This window comes from Capricornis sumatraensis, chromosome 12, assembly GCF_032405125.1.
Source record: "Capricornis sumatraensis isolate serow.1 chromosome 12, serow.2, whole genome shotgun sequence".
NCBI classification, from domain to species: domain Eukaryota; kingdom Metazoa; phylum Chordata; class Mammalia; order Artiodactyla; family Bovidae; genus Capricornis; species Capricornis sumatraensis.
In genome coordinates this window covers 80,267,562-80,289,502 of record NC_091080.1, presented here as the reverse complement: position 1 = coordinate 80,289,502, position 21,941 = coordinate 80,267,562, and the positions used below count along the sequence as shown (strand labels likewise).

The 21,941-nt window shown below is 42.0% G+C and overlaps 1 protein-coding gene across 1 annotated transcript in view; it reads right to left on the bottom strand.

The window, feature by feature from the left end:
- LOC138089048 (ATP-binding cassette sub-family C member 4-like) overlaps positions 1-21,941 on the bottom strand; it is a 159,708-nt gene that overhangs the window by 35,587 nt on the left and 102,180 nt on the right. Inside the window, exons 22-23 of the mRNA XM_068984371.1 lie at positions 8,599-8,718; positions 7,328-7,438 (exon numbers count right to left, since the gene is read on the bottom strand). Coding sequence (XP_068840472.1) covers positions 7,328-7,438; positions 8,599-8,718 — 231 coding nt within the window. The remainder of the gene's footprint in view (positions 1-7,327; positions 7,439-8,598; positions 8,719-21,941) is intronic.

Genomic DNA, 21,941 nt, shown 5'->3' with positions numbered 1-21,941 from the left:
CACACACACACACACACACACACACACACAATGAGGGACTTCGCTGGTGGTCTGATAGCTGAGACTCTGAACTCCCAATGCAGGGGGCCCATGTTCGATCCCTGGTCAGGCAGAGAGACTCCACGTGCCACAACTAAGAGTTCACATGCTGCAACAAAAGTCCTGCCTGTTATAACTAAGACTGAAGATCCTGCGTGCCCCAACTAAGACCCAGTACAGCCACATAAATAAAATTAAAAAAAAATTAGTATGAATTTAGAAAGAGCTAGAAAAGTTGTTGTTGTTCAGTCACTAAGTCATGTCTGACTCTGTGACACCATGGACTGTAGCATGCCAGGCTTCCCTGTCCTTTGTTATCTCCTAGAGTTTGCTCAAATTCATGTCCATTGAGTTCGTGATGCTATCTAGCCATCTCATCCTCTACCACCTCCTTTTCCTCCTGCCTTAAATCTTCCCAATAGCAAGGTCTTTTCTAATGAGTCAACTCTTTGCATCAGGTGGTAAAAATATTGGAGCTTCAGCATCCGTCCTTCTGGTGAATATTCAGGGTTGATTTCCTTTAGGATTTCCTAATTTGATCTCCTTGCTGTCCAAGGGACTCTTAACAGTCTTCTCCAACATCACAACTTGAAAGCATAAATTCTTCAGCCCTCAGCCTTTTCAATGGCCTAACTTTTACATCCGTTGACAACTCTTACATGACTACTGGAAAAAAACATAGCATTCACTATATGGACCTTTGTTGGCAAAGTGATGTCTCTGCTTTTTAATATTCTGCATAGATTTCTCATAGCATTCCTTCCAAGAAGCAAACGTCTTTTCATTCATGGCTGCAGTCATAGTTTGTAGTGATTTTTGGAACCCAAGTAAACAAAATCTGTCACTGCGTTCAACTTTTCCCCATCTATTTGCCATGAAGTGATGGGACCGGATGCCATGATCTTAGATCTTTGAATGCTGAGTTTTAAGCCAGGTTTATCACTCTGCTATTTCACTTTCATCAAGAGGCTCTTCAGTTTCTCTTCACTTTCTTCCATTAGAGTGGTATCATCTGCATATCTGAAGTTACTGATATTTCTCCCAGCAATCTTGATTCCAGCCTGAGCTTCATCCAGCCTGGCATTTTGCATGAGGTATTCTGCACATAAGTTAAATAAATATAGTGACAACATATAGCCTTGTCACACTGCTTTCCCAGTTTTGAACCAGTCCATTGTTCCATGTACAGTTCTATTTTTTCTTGACCTGCTTACAGGTTTCTCAGGAGACAGGTAAGATGGTCTGATATTCCTATCTTTTTCAAAATTTTCCAGTTTATTGTGATCCACAGAGTCAAAGCCTTTCACATAGTCTTTTCTGGAATTCCCTTGCTTTCTCTATGATCCAATACATGTTGGCAATTTGATCTCTGATTCCTCTGCCTTTTCTAAACCCAGCTTTTACAGTTGGAAGTTCCCAGTTCACATATTGTTGAAATCTTGTTTGAAGGATTTTGAGTATATCCTTGCTGTTGCTGCTGCTGCTGCTAAGTCCCTTCAGTCGTTTCCGATTCTGTGCAACCCCATATATGGCAGCCCACCAGGCTCCCCCATCCCTGGGATTCTCCAGGCAAGAACACTGGAGTGGGTTGCCATTTCCTTCTCCAATGGCATGAAAGTGAAAAGTGAAAGGGAAGTCGCTCAGTCATGTCTGACTCTTAGCGACCCCATGGACTGCAGCCCACCAGGCTCCTCCGTCCATGGGATTTTCCAGGCAACAGTACTAGAGTGGGGTGCCATTGCCTTCTCCTGAGTATATCCTTACTAGCATGTAAAATTAGTGCAATTGTATGATAGTTTGAACATTCTTTGCCATTTCATTTCTTTGGGACTGGAATGAAAACTGACCTTTTTCAGTCCATGGCCACTAGTAACTTTTCCAAATTTGCTGGCATGTTACATGAACAGCATCATCTTTTAGGATTTGAAATAGCTAGGCTGGAATTCCATTACCTCCACTAACTTTGTTCGTAGGGATGCTTCCTAAGGTCCACTTGGCTTCACCCACCAGGATGTCTGGCTCAAGATGAGTGACTACACCATCGTGGTTATCTAGGTCATTAAGATCTTTTTGGTACAGTTTTTCTGTGTATTCTTGCCACCTCTCCCTAATCTCTTCTGCTTCTCTTAGGTCCTTGGAGAAGGAAATGGCAACCCACTCCAGTATTCTTGCCTGGAAAATCCCATGGGTGGAGGAGCCTGGTAGGCTACAGTCCATGGGGTCACAAAGAGTCAGACACGACTGAGCGACTTCACTTTAGGTCATTACCATTTTTGTCCTTTATCCATATTAATCCCACCTGGATTGAGATATACCTGACAGTATAATATAGTTGAGGATTATTCAGATTTTTGTCCTTATGCTTCAATTATCATTATGTAATTTCATTCTCTACAACCAAAGTAGCTGCAGTTGAAATCACAAAAACAAGGCAGTGGGTTCTAAGAGCCAGTGCTTTTAAATCTAAAATATTACTCTCATTTTTCTACTATTAAAGACTGTGATTCTGGGCTATTTCTATCGAATAGTGAGGGATGGTGAATTCATGCCACACTTTCCAACAACTGCTCATCTGGGACCCACACAGCAGTAAGTATACTGCTTTTGCTAGAGAGTCTTTCTCAGATCCCTAAAAGGAAGGGATCTAAGTAGGCCTAAAGCTAAAACCTAAAACCTAATCTGTATAAAAAGTTTAACAGAAAACCTGGTTCTCTCTATCCAGCTATAGGACACTACCTGGGATTTTCAGAAGGTCATCTTGCTACAGTGATGTAGACCTCAACACATTCAAAGAAAGATAAAAAGATAAAAGATCTCAACGGAGACCTACTGTAAACAAACAAACAGGCAAACTACTCAAAACAATCTACAGATTCAGTGCAGTTCAGTTCAGTTCAGTTGCTCAGTCGTGTCTGACTCTTTGGGACCGGATGAATTGCAGCACGCCAGGCCTCCCTGTCCATCATCAACTCCCGGAGTTCACCAGACTCACGTTCTTCGATTCCGTGATGCCATCCAGCCATCTCATCCTCTGTCGTCCCCTTCTCCTCCTGCCCCCAATCCCTCCCAGCATCAGAGTCTTTTCCAATGAGTCAACTCTTCGCATGAGGTGGCAAAAGTACTGGAGTTTCAGCTTGAGCACCATTCCTTCCAAAGAAATCCCAGGGCTGATCTCCTTCAGAATGGACTGGTTGGATCTCCTTGCAGTCCAAGGGACTCTCAAGAGTCTTCTCCAACACCACAGTTCAAGAGCATCAATTCTTCAGTGCTCAGCCTTCTTCACAGTCCAACTCTCACATCCATACATGACCACAGGAAAAACCATAGCCTTGACTAGATGGACCTTAGTCGGCAAAGTAATGTCTCTGCTTTTGAATATACTATCTAGGTTGGTCATAACTTTCCTTCCAAGGAGCAAGCGTCTTTTAATTTCATGGCTGCAGTCACCATCTGCAGTGATTTTGGAGCCCCCCCCAAAAAAAGTCTGACACTGTTTCCATTGTTTCCTCATCTATTTCCCATGAAGTGATGGGACCGGATGCCATGATCTTCGTTTTCTGAATGTTGAGCTTTAAGCCAACTTTTTCACTCTCCTCTTTCACTTGCATCAAGAGGCTTTTTAGTTCCTCTTTACTTTCTGCCATAAGGGTGGTGTCATCTGCATATCTGAGGTGATTGATATTTCTCCTGGCAGTCTTGATTCCAGCTTGTGCTTCTTCCAGTCCAGGGTTTCTCATGATGTACTCTGCATATAAGTTAAATAAGCAGGGTGACAATATACAGCCTTGATGTACTCCTTTTCTTATTTGGAACCAGTCTGTTGTTCCATGTCCAGTTCTAACTGTTGCTTCCTGACCTGCATACCGATTTCTCAAGAGGCAGGTCAGGTGGTCTGGCATTCCCATCTCCTTCAGAATTTTCCACAGTTTCTTGTGATCCCCACAGTCAAAGGCTTTGGCATAGTCAATGAAGCAGAAATAGATGTTTTTCTGGAACTCTCTTGCTTTTTCCATGATCCAGCAGATGTTGGCAATGTGATCTCTGGTTCCTCTGCCTTTTCTAATACCAGCTTGAACATCAGGGAGTTCAGGGTTCACATATATCCCTATCAAATTGCCAATGGCATTTTTCACAGAATTAGAACAAAAGCATCTACATTTTGTACGGAAATACAAAATACCATGAATAGCCAACGTAATCTTGAGAAAAAGAAGAAAAATGAAGCTAGAAGAAATCATGCTTCCTGTCTTCAGACTATGCTACTGAGAGAGTGACAAGCAGGAAGGCCAGAGGTCTCCAGATGGAGGAAATAGCCTGCAAGTGCCAGACATTTTTATCTCTCTTAAGCGGCAGGAGGAAACAAACTAGGGACATTTTTTCCCTTCTGTATATAAATTTAAAAGGAGGTTGATGCATGATACAGGATGCTTGGGGCTGGTGCACTGAGACGACCCAGAGGGATGGTATGGGGAGGAAGGAGGGAGGGGGGTTCAGGATGGAGAACATGTCTATACCTGTGGCAGATTCATGTTGATGTATGGCAAAACCAATACAATATTGTAAAGTAACTAACCTCTAATAAAATAAATAAATTTATATTTTAAAAAATACTGTGTTGCCATAATGACATCTGGTTTCACCTGAAGTTAACTATTCTCAAACCTAGAGATAACCAATGCATTTCTCTCATGGAAATGTTTATCTTAAGCTATGCTAATGTACTATGCATTTACCCCAAACTCTGTCTTCAAGTCTGTTGCCTCTTGGCTCAAAACCTACTTGACAAACCAACATGTTATATTCATATATTGTTCCCCTAATCTATGGAAATGAAACTATTTGTATGGTGATCTGCCCTTCTTCAAAATTCAAGTTAATCCTTTTATGGCCCAGGATGAACCATTTGGTGCCAAGATTATCACAAAATACATCTTATGGGTGAGGGGCCTGGTGCCATTCTGAGTTTTAAGACATTCTTTTCTTCTATTAACAGACTGCTAGTGACTATATAACATCCAGCTAAAGACTAGCAGGGGGGTACTCTTTCTGCCCCCTTCTGATGTCTATGTCAGAAGCTTTCTCTATCTCCTTTATACTTTAATAAAATTTTATTACACAAAAGCTCTGAGCGATCAAGCCTCGTTTCTGGCCCCGGATTAAATTCTTCTCCTCTGGGGGCCAAGAATCCTGGCGTCTTTGTGTGATTCAACAACAACCTTTCACTACAAAACTACAGTAATTGAAACAGTAGACTACTAGCACCAAACCCAGAAATATAGATCAATGGAACAGGACAGAAAGCCCAGTGGTAAACCCATGTATCTGTGTCACATATGACAGAGGAAGCAAGAATACACAATGGAGAAAAGACAGTTTCTTTAATAATTGGTGCTGGGAAAACTGGACAGCTACACGTAAAAGAATAAAATCAGAACACTCCATAAACAAAAATAAACTCAAAATAGATTACAGACATAAATGTAAGACCAGACACTAGAAAATTCCTAGATGAAAACAGAGGGAGAACTCTGACATAAATTGCAGCAAACTTTTTTACCCACCTCCTAGAGCAATGAAAATAAATGAAACACAAATACATGGGACCCAATTAAGCTTAAAAACTTTTGCACAGAAAAAAAAAAAAAATACCAAGACAACCTGCAGAATGGGGGAAGTATTTGCAAATGAAGTGGCTGACAAGGGATTACTCTCCAAAATATACAAGCAGTTCATGCAGTTCAATGTCTAAAATAAATAAACAACCCAATCACAAAATGGGAAGAAGATTAAAGCAGACACTCTCCAAAGAAAACATACAGATGGCCATAAAGCACGTGAAAAGATGGTCAACATATCTAATTATTAGAGAAATGCATATCGAAACTACAGCGAGAAAAATTAAAAAAAAAAAAAAAGCAAAAATCTACAGTGAGGTTTCACCTCACACCAGTCAGAATGACCATCATCAAAAGTCTACAAACAATAAGTACTGAAGAGGATGTGGAGAAAAGGGAACCCTCCTACACTGTTGGTGGGAATGTAAACTGGTACAGCCACTATGGAGAACAATATGGAGGTTCCTTTAAAAACTAAAAATAGAGCTACCATATGATCCAGCAATCTAACTCCAGGGCATACATCCAGAGAAAACTATAATTCCTAAGGATGCATGTACCCTAATATTTACTGCAGCACTATTAACAAAAGCTGGGACATAGAAGCAACCTAAATGCCTGTCAACAGAGCAATGGACAAGGAAGATGTGGTGCCACACATACAATGGAATGTTACCCAGCCACTAAAAAGGGCAAAATAATGCCATTTGCAGCAACATGGCTGGACCTAGAGATTTTCAAACTGAGTGAAGTAAGAGAAAAATCGAATATGATATTGCTTACATATGAAATATAACAAAAGGCTACAAATGAACTTATCTACAAAACAGAAGTAGAGTAACAGATATAGAAAATAAACTAATGGTTACCAGGGGTAAGTGAGGGAAGGGATAAATTAGAAGACTAGGATTGACACATACATACTACTATATATAACATATTAAAAAGATAACTAATAAGAAACTACTGTAAAGTACAGAGAACTCTGTACTTATCTATATGGGAAAAGAATCTACAAAAGAGTGGGTATATGCATACGTATAGCAGATTGACTTTGCTGTACATCGGAAACTAAGACAACAGTGTAAATGAATGAAACCCAAATAAAACCTAACAGAAGAATGAAAGAATGGCCTGGGTGAGCCAAAGCAGGGGCCCAAGGCACCACAGGTCTGCTGGAGCAGGCACGTCATACCTGGTCTTTGCTTCTAAAGATTCTGAAAGTGAAAAATAGAAATTCTTTTCTAAAGGACAATTAATTTGAAGTATTAATCAAAATGCAAAGTACTTAAAAATATATACATGCACCCAATGTTCATGGAGTATGAAAAAAGAATCTTTTAAAAAGTGGATAAATGTATAATAGATTCACTTGGCTATATGCCTGAAGTTAACACAACATCATAAATCAACCATACACCAATCAAAAAAAATTTTTTAATGGTCTCAACAAGGACCTATTGTAAATAAATAAGTAAATGGAAAAAAAGATAAAAGTTCTCATCAAGACACAAATGACTTCACATGGACATTGTGGAGTCACATGCTGCAGACACTTTAATACAACTCATTAGAACCAACGAGTATATATTAGAAAAGATGACAAGAGTTTAATAACTACAAACAAAGCTATAAACTGTAAACATACCACAAATATTCACATCTGTACTTACTTTCTGCCAGAATCAGGGCTCCAAAGGCAACAAGAATGACAAAGATGGCACAGACGACATCCAGATACACAGCAAGCCATCGGGACGTCATCAAAAGCAGGAACCACGCCTCTGCATTTGTGAACCGTAATAAGTGTAATACATAAACAGGAAAACCATGTTCATCAGGGAGAGCATTTTCTCAGTTGAGCTACAGAAGATTTTACACAAGGTAGGACAGCAAAGTTACACACCTGTAACTTCAAAGGAACCTGAAGATTCCAGAAAACTAGGTTCAACACAACACAACATATGGGACATGCAGGAATCAGTCCAGGAAGCATGCTTTGAAAACTTCAACCCACGGGTTATCAAGAGAAATACCATCACAGGAAAGAAGATGGAAAATCATCTCACTGGTGTGTTTCCTGCAGTGCTGGGCCTGAACATAAAGATCCTCCTCTCAAAGGGTTGGCTGTTCCCAGCTCTGACAGCAGAGAGCACAGCTCACACTGTTTCCAGCACCTTCTGCCCTCTCTACAGGGCCTGAGGTGGTTATTTTTAGGAGCCAGTTTCCACCTGACCATCAGCTAACAGGATCTGTATGTGGCTTTCAAAATGCCATGTTATCTTCGAAATACATTAATGACTGGAAAGTTTGGCCAGGTACATAGAGAAAATTCTGAATTTTCTACCTAGGCAGGAAAAAAAAAACCAAAAAAACAACCCTTCACTGATACAAAGCACAATCAAGTAGGTAGCAAATCAGGAAATTATTTTCCTCAATACATCTGCTACTCTCCATGTCTGCCATGAAAAGAGTCAGAAAACCCACCCTGAGGGGCAAGAACAGATACCACCTGGTTCTGAAAATAAGATTTTATTGGAACACAGTCATTGGCTGATGTCTGATCTTTGCCTGTCTTTGTGCCACAATGGCAAATGTGAGTAGCTGTAACATAGACAGCACACAAAGCCTACAATATTTTCTATCTGAACCTTTGGAAAAAAAGGAAAGTTTATTGACTCCTGCCTTAAAGAGACAGAAGTCCACAGGGCACAGAGATGGAAGGACAATGCTGCCCAGTCAGGGGAGAAAAGCAGGGCTGTGAAGGGGGAAGAGGGGAACACAGAGGGGATGCTGAGAGGAAGGGGTGGGGGAGGCAGGTGTGCAGAGGGCGACGTGGGCTGACACACAGAGAGGTGCTGGCCAGCCAGGCCACCTGAGAGGGAGTCAGCCTCAGAAGGCAGCACATCCCATTCTTAGAAATCATCTCCAGAAACGTACAGACCTGAGTGCAAATCCTGGTGTGCATCAAACAGCTCCTGAAACTTCTGTTCAGCTTTGTATGCCCTGATGGTCCAGAGTCCCCGCAGAGAAGATGCTAAGTGGGAAAATACCGGGCTCCGAGCTGGGGAAGCAGAGACAGACACACAACAGAGAAAGTCAGGGAGGCGGGATGCGAGGAAACCACTGCCTCCCGGGCTCTGTGGTCACACGTCCTGCCAAAGGGAATCTCCATGTGACCCTCAAACTCCTGCTCACACCAAGCTTTACTTTAATGACCTGGGAATGAGAGATTCTCTTTGAAATTATCTTTGATAAATTCAAAATCCCAGCTAGATTTAGATAAATTCTTTACTGGTTCTTTCATCAAGGTTTTCTCAAACATGCCTCCCTCCAAATTCTTCTGGTGTCTTTCTAGGTGGAAATTGCTCACAATTTTTTAAAAATATATTGAAGTATAGTTGATTTACAATAATGTGCTAGTTTCAGGCATGTATAGTCATTCAGTTATTTTTTCTGATTATATTTCATTACAGGATATTAAAAGATACTGAATAAAATTCTCTGTGCTATACACTAAATCCTTGTTGTTATCTATTTGACATGTTAATAGTAGTGTGACTATTAATCCCATACTTCTAATTTGTTCCTCCCTCCCTCTCAGTCCCCTTTGGTAACCACAAGTTTGTTTTCTATGCCTCTGAGTCTATTTCTAGTTTGTATAGATTCATTTGTATTATATTTGGATTCCATGTTTAAGTGATATCATATGCATCTTTATCTGACTTTCTTTACTAAGAATAATACTCTCTAGATCCATCCAGGTTGCTGCAAATGGCTATATTTCATTCTTTTCCATGGGTGAGTAATTATTATTCACTAATTTTTTAACCAGTAGCATTTTAAAATTTATTTCCTCATTAGAGTCTTCACCACACTGAATTTTGGTGAGCTACCTGTGGGCCGTCTCCTCCTTAGATGAGTAACCTAAGGGCTGGGATAGAGTCAGTGCATCCCCACGCTGGACCACAGCCAGACAAAGGACAGCGCGAGACAAGTAAGGGGAGCGGACAGTCTGCCACCTCCCCGTCCTGGGCCTCTCCCTGCACCTGCACCAGGAGCCTCTGTGCGGGTCACGGAGCACTCGGCACTGCGCCACCCTTGTGCCCACAGGACCCAGCAGACGAGGAGCCTTTGAATGGCCTTGACTTCTGCTCCGGGAACCTGATGGGTGTTTTCATATCTGCCTGCTGGATACTTGTCCTAGTATTCAGAGGTCATTGTGGCATGTGACACTCACATCACCCTTTTAGAATCTGACAGCGGCCTCAGTGTCCATCTTTTGAGTGACTTCATGTGGTTGGGGGCCTGATGTCACATGACTGCCCACTCGTTTCCTGGCATCTTCTCCAAGAGCACACTGACTGTGAGCTCCAGGGTTAGGCTCTTGTCCCTCAGGGAACAGCTGGGCTGCAGGCTTCCAGGCAGGGAGGACCCTTATGGTTCTCATTCCCCATTGTGAACGAAGAAGTAACTTTCTGTTGTCAGGGGCACATGTGAGCCTGTGACCTCTGTCTGGGATGACTGTAACTTGTGCTGTATCAGCAGGAAATACTGACATCACTTTGTTACCTGTGTGTTTCCTACAGAAGACCTGTTAGTACAACGATGTTGTTTACGGGAGGTTAGTAACACATCTTACAGGGGACTAGAGAGATTTTATAAAATGATGGGGAAAGAATCAAGGGGGAAAACCCTACACTGTTCTCAGGTCCTCAATTCTTAGTCCAGGCTCTGAATGCCTGTCTGGTGACACTTCAGTCAGTACTGACGTGCACCTGGGCACTCCATGTTTGGAGGGGCTGAGGTACAAACAGGTAAAGACACAAAACCTCCTCTTGTGTTTAGGGTCCCCAGTTCATTAAGAAAGGAAGGAGCAGGCTTCCTCCTGTGAGACACTGGGGCTCAGAGAGGATGGGAAGCCCTGGGCTGGGGGAGGACAGCCTGGGCTAGGGGCCAGGTGACCATCCACTCAGCCCCGGGTGGGACTCTTTCCTGCCTGGGACATCTGATCAGGAACCTTAACTGTTAGGGACCTCAGCTGTAATGTTGCTTTAAGGAAAATCCCTTCTCTGAACAGTGACATGTTCTAACCTTTTCCCTTTTTACTTCATTTAGGCACAGAGTTGAAAGTGATTCAGTGGTGCTTTTGATCATCCAGTTGTGTACCTGTAATCTCTTTCCAGCATCCATACTGCTGTCTCTCTTCACTCTATTGAGTAACTTTTTAGCTGCCTATAACTTTGTGTTGTAAGAGCAACATAAACTCAGATTGAACTCAGGCTCCAAACAAGAAAGTCCAGGAGCTCTGTTCAGGTCTTTTCTGCAGCCCTACCAGATGTCCCACCACCCCCAGAACTCATTAGTCTGCACACCGGGTGCTTACAGGGATGATACAGGTGAATTCTGGGGCCCATCACCCTGTCAGGAGGATCAGAAAACCCAGCTCCAGAGAGAGGAGAAAGCTCACTAGAACCAGGCTCTCATTTCCACTCCGCAGAGAGTGACATCAATACTGTTCATCACAGACAGGGCTTCTGAGCAGGAAGCAGATGTGGCTGTTCCCCCAGGGAGAATCCTGGAGTGAACTCTTCAGCGTGGCCTCCCTCACCTGTTTCACTCACCAGGAGATCGAAGTGCAGCTGATTCTCTCCAGCAGGGATAGAGGGCAGTGTCGACTTTAGAAACCAGGTGTCATCTCAGCCTTGAATACCAGGGAACCAAACACCCCATCACCTACCTCACCTCATGCCCAAGAGTTACAGGATGGGGGGATCTGGACCATGAAAATCTATCCTGTTTCTTTCAAACCCCACTTAGGGCTAAGCAGAATGCCAGGAGGAGTGAACTGGAAGGTCTGCCCCCCCAAAATTAACTAGTACAGGGGGAGAGGGGATGTCAAGGCTCTGTTGCTGTGTTGCCCAAAGTAGCACCTTTTTGCCACAAGCACTGAGCTTGCTGTCCTGAAGCAGACTATGTCACAGCCATGGTGTCAGTCTGCAGTCACAGACGTATAAACCTACAGTTCACAGGACTGACAGCTGTTTCCCATAACCCTGAGGACACTTGGGGACACACCCCACAAGTGTGGGGTGATCTTCCTCGGCAGGGGGACCTCCAGGCTGATAGCCCTGTTGCAGGTTATTATTCAAGCTATGTGAAACCTGCTAGTTGTGAATAGGTTCTTAATTGCCTCTTATTCAAGGTTCTAGTGCCTTTGGTAGTGGCCAGCAGGTACTTTACAAGAATCAATTTAAGAAATCCTCATGAGATCTCCAGAGACTAAGGGATTCATAGCACTGACTGCCCAGTATTAACTATATTAACCCACCTAAGTGGTAGACCTGGGTGTGAGACCCACACTATCTTATTCCCAAGGCTGTGTTTTCAATCACGGCTGCAGTGTCTCAGAGGGAGAATAACAGGAGTTAAGGATGCTCGTGTGTGACGATAAGCAATTTTTCTCCAGACTTTAGTATTTATGTTCAGAAAACCCCAGATCTTACTCAGTTAACACCCAACAGCCTTAGCCATTACTGTGCATCTTATTAATCACTTTGTGCTCACTCATTTCAGTCGTGTCTGACTCTTTGCAATCCCATGGACTGCAGTCCTCCAGGCTCCTCTGTCCATGGAATTCTCCATGCAAGAATACTGAAATGGGTTGCCATGGAGGAGATCTTCATCCAGGAGATCTCCATGACCCAGGGATCAAACCCACATGTCTTACATCCCCTGCATTGGCAGGTGCATTCTTTACTGCTAGCGCCACCTGGGAAGCTCCATTAGTCACCTTCCATTGAACAAACTCCCTGGGAATCTGGCATGAGAACCCCTTAAAACAGCAGACTTGATGATTCATGGTGCTGATACACCTGACACATGTGCTAACCCTCCCCTAACAATGACCATGGAAGACATCACTAGCTGATCCCAGCACCTTTCAGACAGAATTTGTATATGAATCCATCATTAAGGCACTGTCAAATGCAAAAAGCTGGCTAGAGAAGTTAGAGAAAGGCAAGCAAATGCCACCCTGGTTTTATGTACTTGTCTACGACTGAGCATTGCTATGATCACTTTTGTAAAAATGTGACCCCAAAGCCCTGTTAAAATCAGCTGCCAATATGTCATCAGATAAAAATGTCAGCATAAGGCCCAGGGGCAGTGAGGCCACAGGACCTGAAAATAAATGTTAGGATTCAGTAGTCTTTCAGAGCACAAGGATGAAGCAGGCATATGCCATCTGGCCACAGCAGTCAGGTGTCCCTCTTTTTGCTGTTGGCTCCAGTAGTGACCTTTAAGATATGCTCTCGCTTGCTCAGTCATTCAGTCATGTCTGACTCCTCGCAACCCCATGGACTGTAGCCCACCACATTCCTCTATCCATCTGATTATCCAGGCAAGAATATTGGAGTGGGTTTCCATGTCCTCCTGCAAGAGATCTTCTCAACCCAGGGACTGAACCTGTGTGTCCTGCATCTCCTGCATTGGCAGGCAGATTCTTTACCACTGAGCCACCTGGGAAGCCCTAAGATATACTATCAGTTCCTATTTAGAGGAAGCAGCAGTGTTATCATTTATGGAACAGACCCACCTCTCCAGGTCAGTAGGTGCCCAATATACTACTGGAGAGGAGAAGAGAAATAGCTACAGAAAGAATGAAGAGGCTGAGCCAAAGCAGAGACTCAGTTGTGGATGTGTCTGGTGGTGAAAATAAAGTCTGATGCTGGAAAGAACAATATTGCATAGGAACCTGGAATGCTAGGTCCATGAATCAAGGTAAATTGGAATGGATCAAACAGGAGATGGCAGGAGTGAACATCAACATTTTAGGAAATCAGTGAACTAAAATGGATGGGCATGAGCAAATTTAATTCAGATGATCATTATATCTACTACTGTGGGCAAGAATTCCTTAGAAGAAACGCAGCAGACCTCATAGTCAACAAAGGAGTCCAAAATACAGTACTTGGATACGATCTCAAACATGACAGAATCATCTCCATTCATTTCCAAGGCAAACTATTCAACATCACAGTAATCTATGTCCATGTCCCAACCACTAATGCAGAAGAAATTGAGGTTGAATGGTTCTATGAAGACCTACGAAACCTTCTGGAACTAACAACAACAACAAAATGTCCTTTTCATTGCAGGGGACTAGAATGTAAGGGTAAGAAGTCAAGAGATAACTGGAGTAACAGGCAAGTTTGGCCTTGGAGTACAAAATGAAGCAGGGAAAAGGCTAACAGAGTTGTGCCAAGAAAACACGCTGGTCATAGCAAACACCCTCTTCTAACAGCAAAAAGATGACTCTACATATGGACATCACCAGATGAGTAATACCAAAATCAGATTGATTATATTCTTTTGACCTTAAAATGGGGAGGCTCTACACAAGATAAGGAGCTGTGGCTCAGATCATGAACTCCCTTTTGAAATATCAGACTTAAATTGAAGAAAGTAGGGAAAACCACTACAGCATTCAAGTATGATCTAAATCAAATCCCTTATGATTATACAGTGTAAGTGACAAATAGATTCAAGGGATTAGATCTGATAGACAGAGTGTCTGAAGAACTATGAACTGAGGTTCATAACATTGTACAGAAGGCGGTGATCCAAACCATCCCCCAAAAAAAGAAATTCAAAGAGGCAAAAACGTTGCCAGGGAGGCCTTACAAATAGCTGAGGAAAGAAGAGAAGTAAAAGGCAAAGAAGAAAAGGAAAAATATACCCATTTGCAGAGTTCCAAAAAATAGCAGAGATAAGAAAAGTTTCCTCAGTGATCAATACAAAGAAATAGAGGGAAACAATAGAATGGGAAACACTAGAGATCTCAGGAAAATTAGAGATACCAAGGGAACATTTCATGAAAAGATGGGCACAATAAAGTACAGAAATGGGATGGAACTAACAAAAGCAAACAATATTAAGAAGAAGTGGCAACAATACACAGAAGAACTATACCAAAAGATCTTAATAACTTAATCACAATGGTGTGATCCTTCACCTAAAGCCAGACATCTAAGAGTTCCTAAGTCAAATGGCCTTAGGAAGCATGACTACGAACAAAGCAAGTGGAAGTGATGGAATTCAATTGAGCTATTTCAAATCCTGAAAGATGATGGCTGTTAAAGTGCTGCACTCAATATGCCAACAAATAAGGAAAACTCAGCAGTGGCCACATAATTGGAAAAGGCCAGTTTTCATACCATTCCCAAAAAAGGGCAATGCCAAGAAGTGTTTGAACTACCACACAATTGCACTCATTTCATATGCTAACAAGGTAATGCTCAAAATCCTTCAAGCTAGGCTTCAACAGTACATGAACCGAGAATTTCCAGATGTACAAGCTGGAATTAGAAAAGGCAGAAGAACTGAAGATCAAAATGCCAACATTCATTGGAACATAGAAAAAGAAAGAGGATTCCAGAAAAACATATACTTCTGCTTCATTGACTACACTAAAGTTTTTCTCTGTGTGGATTACAACAAACTGTGGAAAATTCTTAAAAAGATGGGAATACCAGACCACTATACCCGCCTTCTGAGAAATCTGTATGCAGGTCAAGAAGCAACAGTTACAAGACATGGAAAAATGGACTGGTTCCAAATTGGGAAAGGAGTATGTCAAGGCTACATACTATCACTCTGCTATTTAACTTACACGCAGAGTTCAGTTCAGTTCAGTCACTCAGTCATGTCTGACTCTGTGCAACCCCTAGGACTGCAGCATGCCAGGCACCCCTGTCCATCACCAACTCCCTGAGTTTACTCAAACTCATGTCCACTGAATCAGTGATGCCATCCAATCATCTCATCCTCTGTCGTCCCCTTCTTCTCCTGCCTTCAATCTTCTCCAGCATCATAGTCTTTTCAAATGAGTCAGCTCTCCACATCAGGTGGCCACATCAAAGTATTGGAGTTCCAGTTTCAACATCAGTCCTTCCAACGAACACTCAGGACTGATCTCCTTTAGGACTGACTGGTTAAATCTCCTTGCAGTCCAAGGGACTCTCGAGAGTCTTCTCCAACACCACAGTTCAAAAGCATCACTTCTTTGGCACTCAGCTTTCTTTATAGTCCAATTCTCACATACATACATGACTACTAGAAAACAATAGCCTTGACTAGATGGAACTTTGTTGGCAAAGTGATATCTCTGCTTTTTAATATGCTGTCTAGGTTGGTCATAACTTTCCTTCCGATGAGTAAGTGTCTCTTAATTCCGTGGCTGCAGTCACCATCTGCAGTGATTTTGGACCCCCTAAAAATAAAGCCTGACCCTGTTTCCACTGTTTCTCCATCTATTTGCCTGAAGTGATAGGGCCGGATGCTATGATCTTAGTTTTCTGAATGTTGAGCTTTAAGCCAACTTTCTCACTCTCCTCTTTCACTTTCATCAAGAGGCTCTTTAGTTTTTCTTCACTTTCTGCCATAAGGGTGGTGTCATCTGCATATCTGATGTTATTGATACTTCTCTGGGCAATCTTGATTCTAGCCTGTTCTTCATCCAGTCCAGCATTTCTCATGATGTACTCTGCATATATGTTAAATAAGCAGGGCGACTATATACAGCTTTGATATACTCCCTTTCCTATTTGGAACCACTTTGTTGTTCCATGTCCAGACCTAACTGTTGCTTCCTGACCTGGGAGCTCGTATACACCTGTGGCGGATTCATGTCAATATATGGCAAAACCAATACAGTATTGTAAAGTAAAATAAAGTAAAAATAAAACTTAAAAAAAAAAAAAAAGAAACCATAAAAAAAAAAAAGAGGCAGGTCAGGTGGTCTGGTAGGCTCACCTCTTTCAGAATTTTCCACAGTTTGTGGTGATCCATATAGTCAAAGACTTTGACATAGTCAATAAAGCAGAAATAGATATTTTTATGGAATACTCTTGCTTTTTCAATGACCCATCAGTTGTTGGAAATTTGATCTCTGGTTCCTCTGCCTTTTCTAAAACCAGCTTGAACATCTGGAAGTTCATGGTTCACGTATTGTTGAAGCCTGGCTTGGAGAATTGGAAGCATTACTTTACTAGCATGTGAGATGAGTGCAATTGTGTGGTAGTTTCAGCATCCTTTGGCATTGCCTTCCTTAGGGACTGGAATGAAAACTGACCTTTTCCAGTCCTGTGGCCACTGCTGAGTTTTCCAAATTTGCTGACATACTGAGTGCAGCACTTTCACAGCATCATCTTTCAGGATTTGAAATAGATCAACTGGAATTCTATCACCTCCACTAGCTCTATTTGTAGTGAAGATTCCTAAGGCCCATTTGACTCCACATTCCAGGATGTCTAGCTCTAGGTTTGTGATCAAACCATCATGATTATCTGGGTCATGAAGATCTTTTTTGTACAGTTCTTCTGCATATGCTTGCCACCTCTTCTTAATATCTTCTGCTTCTGTTAGGTCCATACCATTACTGTCCTTTATTGAGCCCATCTTTGCATGAAATATTCCCTGGGTATCTCTAATTTTCTTGAAGAGATCTCTCAGTTTCAGTTTCAGTTCAGTTGCTCAGTCGTGTCCAACTCTTTGCAACCACATGAATCGCAGCACGCCAGGCCTCCCTGTCCATCACCATCTCCCAGAGTTCACTCAGACTCACGTTCATCGAGTCCGTGATGCCACCCAGCCATCTCATCCTCTGTCGTTGCCTTCTCCTCTTTCCCATTCTATTGTTTTCCTCTATTTCTTTGCACTGACCACTGAGGAAGGCTTTCTGATCTCGTCACTATTCTTCTGAATTCTGCATTCAAATGGGTATATATTTCACTTTTGCTTTTTTCTTCTCTTCTTCTCTTCTTTTCACAGCTATTTGACAGCCATTTTCCTTTTTTGCATTTCTTTTTCTTGGGGATGGCCTTGATCCCTGTCTCCTGTACAATGTCACGAACTTCCATCCATAGTTCATCAGGCACTCTGTCTATCAGATCTAGTCCCTTAAATCTATTTCTCACTTCCACTGTATAATCATAAGGGATTTGATTTAGGTCATACCTGAATGGTCGAGTGGTTTTCCCCTTCTTCAATTTAAATCTGAATTTGGTCATAAGGAGTTCATGATCTGAGCCACAGTCAGTTCCTGGTCTTGTTTTTGCTGACTGTATAGAGCCTCTTGGAGAAGGCAATGGCACCCCACTCCAGTACTCTTGCCTGGAAAATCCCATGGATGGAGGAGCCTGGTAAGCTGCAGTCCATGGGGTCCTGAAGAGTCAGACACGACTGAGAGACTTCACTTTCACTTTTCACTTTCATGCATTGGAGAAGGAAATGGCAACCCACTCCAGTGTTCTTGCCTGGAGAATCCCAGGGACAGGGGAGCCTGGTGGGTTGCTGTCTATGGGGTCACACAGAGTCAGACACAACTGAAGTGACTTAGCAGCAGCAGCAGCAGCAGCAGCATAGAGCCTCTCCATCTTTGTTTGGTATACAATCAATAATATAATCAATCAGATTTAGGTGTTGGCCACCTGGTGATGTGCACGTGTAGAGTCTTCTCTTGTGCTGTTGGAAGAGGGTCCTTGCTCTGATCAGTGTGTTCTCTTGGCAAAACTCTATTAACATTTGTCCTGCTTCATTCTGTACTCCGAGGCCAAATTTGTCCATTACTCCAGGGGTTTCTTGACTTCCTACTTTTGCATTCCAGTCTCCTATAATGAAAAGGACATCTTTTTTGGGTGTTAGTTCTACAAGGTCTTGTAGGTCTTCATAGAACCATTCAACTTAAGCTTCTTTAGCATTACTGATCAGGGCATAGACTTGGATTACCATGATATTAAATCATCTGCCTTGGAAACGAACAGAGATTACTCTGTCGTTTTTGAGATTGCACCCAAGTACTGAATTTTGGGCCCTTTTGTTGACCATGATGGCTACTCCATTTCTTCTAAGGGATTCTTTCCCACAGTAGTGGATATAATGGTCATCTGAGTTAAATTCACCCATTCCAGTCCATTTTAGTTTGCTGATTCCTAAAATGTTAACATTCACTCTTGCCATCTCCTGTTTGACCATTTCCAATTTGTCTTGATTCATGGACCTAACATTCCAGGTTCCTATGCAATATTGCTCTTTACAGCATTGGACCTTGATTCCATCACCAATCACATTCACAACTGTGTGTTGTTTTTGCTTTGGCTCTGTCTCTTCATTCTTTCTGGAGTTATTTCTCCACTGATCTCCAGTAGTATATTGGGCACCTACTGACCTGGGGAGTTAATCTTTCAGTGTCCTATCTTTTTGGCATTCTCAAGGCAAGAATACTGAAGTGCTTTGTCATTCCCTTCTCCAGTGGACTACATTTTGTCAGAAATTTCCACCATGACCCGTCTGTTTCTCATGATATGCAGAGTACATCATGCAAAATGCTGGGCTGGATGAAGCAGAATCTGGAATCAAGACTGCCAGGAGAAATATCAATAACCTCAGATATGCAGATGACATCCTTATGGCAGAAAGCAAAGAAGACCTAAAGGGCATCCTGATCCAGGTGAATGATGAGGGTGAAAAAGCTGGCTTAAAACTCAACATTCAGAAAATGAAAATCGTGGTATCCAGTCCTATCACTTCATGGCAAATAGTTGGGGAAACAGTTGACAGACATTATTTTCTTAGGCTCCAAAATCACTACGGACTGCAGCCATGAAATTAAAAGATGCTTGCTTCTTGGAGGAAAAGCTGTGACAAACATAGACAACATATTAAAAAGCAGAGACATCACTTTGCCAACAAAGGTATATATAGTCAAATTTATGGTTTGCTAGTAGTCATGTATGAATGTGAGAGTTGGGCCATGTTGAAGGCAGAGCACGGAAAAATTGACATGATAGATGTGGTCCTGGAGAAGACTCTTCGTAGTTCCTTGGATAGAAAGGAGATCAAACCAGTCAATCCTAAAGAAATCAACCTTTTATATTCATTGGAAGAACTGATATTGAAGTTCCAATATTTAAGCCAACTAATGCGAAGAGCCAACCCATAGGAAAAGATCCTGATGCTAGGAAAGTTGAAGGCAGGAGGAGAAGGAGACAAGAAATGATAAGATGGTTGGATTGCATCACCAACTCAATAGCCATGAGTTTGAGCAAACTCTGGGAGATGGTGAAGAACAGGGAAGCCTGGCATGCTACAGTCCATGGGGTCAAAGAGTTGGATACAAATGAGAGACTGAACACCACCACCACCACCACCTAGAGAGAGAATATAAATATTCTAATCAACTGGCCACCACATGTGGTTATCTGAGGTGTGCAGGATGGGGTACCTGGATTACATTTATTGTCTAACTTGTTGCAACCTGCTGGGTGCAAAAAGCCCAAATATTCCACAATGATAGTGCCAAAGTTTTCAGACTCTCCAGATCAAATATTGAGAAAATCCTGTACTGTTTCTTGACAAAAGCCTCAGGAGGAGCCCTTCTCTCCACTTCCATTTGAATGGGAAATGGCCCTTACCCCAGGCAAAAATTCTGTCCAATATTCTTTCTGGAACAACCCTTCTATCAATGTATCAGAGACCTGCTTTGCAACAAGACTGTTGAATGACTCCATTTCATGAGTGGCCTCAAACCATAAAACGTCTGAAGCCTTGTCTACACAGAAGACTGGATGGAGCTCATTACTTCTTCTTCTGCCTTCCCAGGTTCTACCATCCTACTCAGTCATATAGGAGAATGACACACATCTGGACTCTACTGCTCCCCATCCATCCAAACACCTCGTCAAACTCAACCTCACAGGAGGTTAGCTGCTTCTCTTGATGAGTGAAAATGTCTTCTACAGATTTTATGAAAGTGATGATCACTATCCTTTTTCAGATAAAGATAAGTACCTCAAGTGTTTATTACTAAAACCAAAACATACAAATGCCACAATAAAAAACTCCTTTGACTGGATGAACTGAGATTTTTTTTCCACTCCATAGATATAGAGAACTATGAGACTCAATATGCTTCTGTTCTTGGCTTGGTTTCTAGAAAGTTAAGTTGGTATTATTTTGCAATAATTATTCACGGCTGAGGTCTCTGATACAAATATATTCTCTCCTTACTTTTTGGCTATTGTTTTTATAACTTTTAAAAACTATATAAGAATCTATTTTCCGTATTCCTTTTGTTTTAATATTGATGAAATGCATGCATTCATAAGAGAGAAATTTGATTCTTTCATCATCTGTGATTACCTGTAGAACAGAATAATTAATCATAAATTATGTTCCCTTTATTCTGTTGTTTTGACTGCACCTTGCAGGATCTAGTTCCCCAACCAGGGATTAAAGTGGTAACTCCCACATTGGAAGCACAGAGTCTTAATCACAGGACCACCAGGGACGTCTCTGTTCCCCATTATTCTAAAACTAGGAAGTTGAATGGAGTAATCAACTAAATGCATACTGAACAGATCCCCCTCCTGTGTACTCCTAGGGGATTTTCATCATCATTTATGTGAATAGCTTTGAGAAAGAGGTATACAAACAGTGTGGTATCACCCAAATACTGATAATGACAAAGAACAAACCTGAAAATAACAGGGCTTATCTTTTCAATAGCGTTTCCCTAGTGGCTTAGACATTAAAGAATCCACCAGCAATTCAGGAGACCTGGGTTCAATCCCTAGGTCAGGAAGATCCCCTGGAGAAAGGAACGGCTATCCGCTCCACTATTCTTGCTTGGGGAATTCCATGGACAGAAGAGCCTGGTGGGCTACAGTCCATGTGGTTGCAAAGAGTCGGACATGACAGAACAACTAACACACATCTTTTCAATACATTTAACAACTGCAACTTACTAGAACATGTGAAATAACATATTTTTTAAATATATCATTTCTGACATATATTTCCTGAGGTCTCCTTTCCTTTTCCTAATCTTTTCCTTTCCTTATCATTTCTGGTAAATTTAGGAGAAGAAAAATTCTCTATTTTCCTTCTAAATTAGTTCCAACATGATGAAATACTTTCAAGAATAGTATTAATAGAGTGGATATTCTGTGTTAGGAAGTATGTCATAAACAAGACAGAAATGGTCCCTGTCCTCATGGTGCTCAAATCCATCCTCCCTGGACTAAAATGCAAAGTGCAGCTGACCCACAGCCAGTTCCATTTGCCTTAAGGGCCAAACCTACTCTCAGAGGCCGTAACTTTCAATCACCTAATGTTAACGGTGAGAAATTCCACAGAACAGTCTGCAGAGTTTTAGGGGTCTGGTTAATTGCAGTATGAATGGAAGACAGGCTGCACTGCCCTCCCAACCTGAGAGCCCCGGTACTC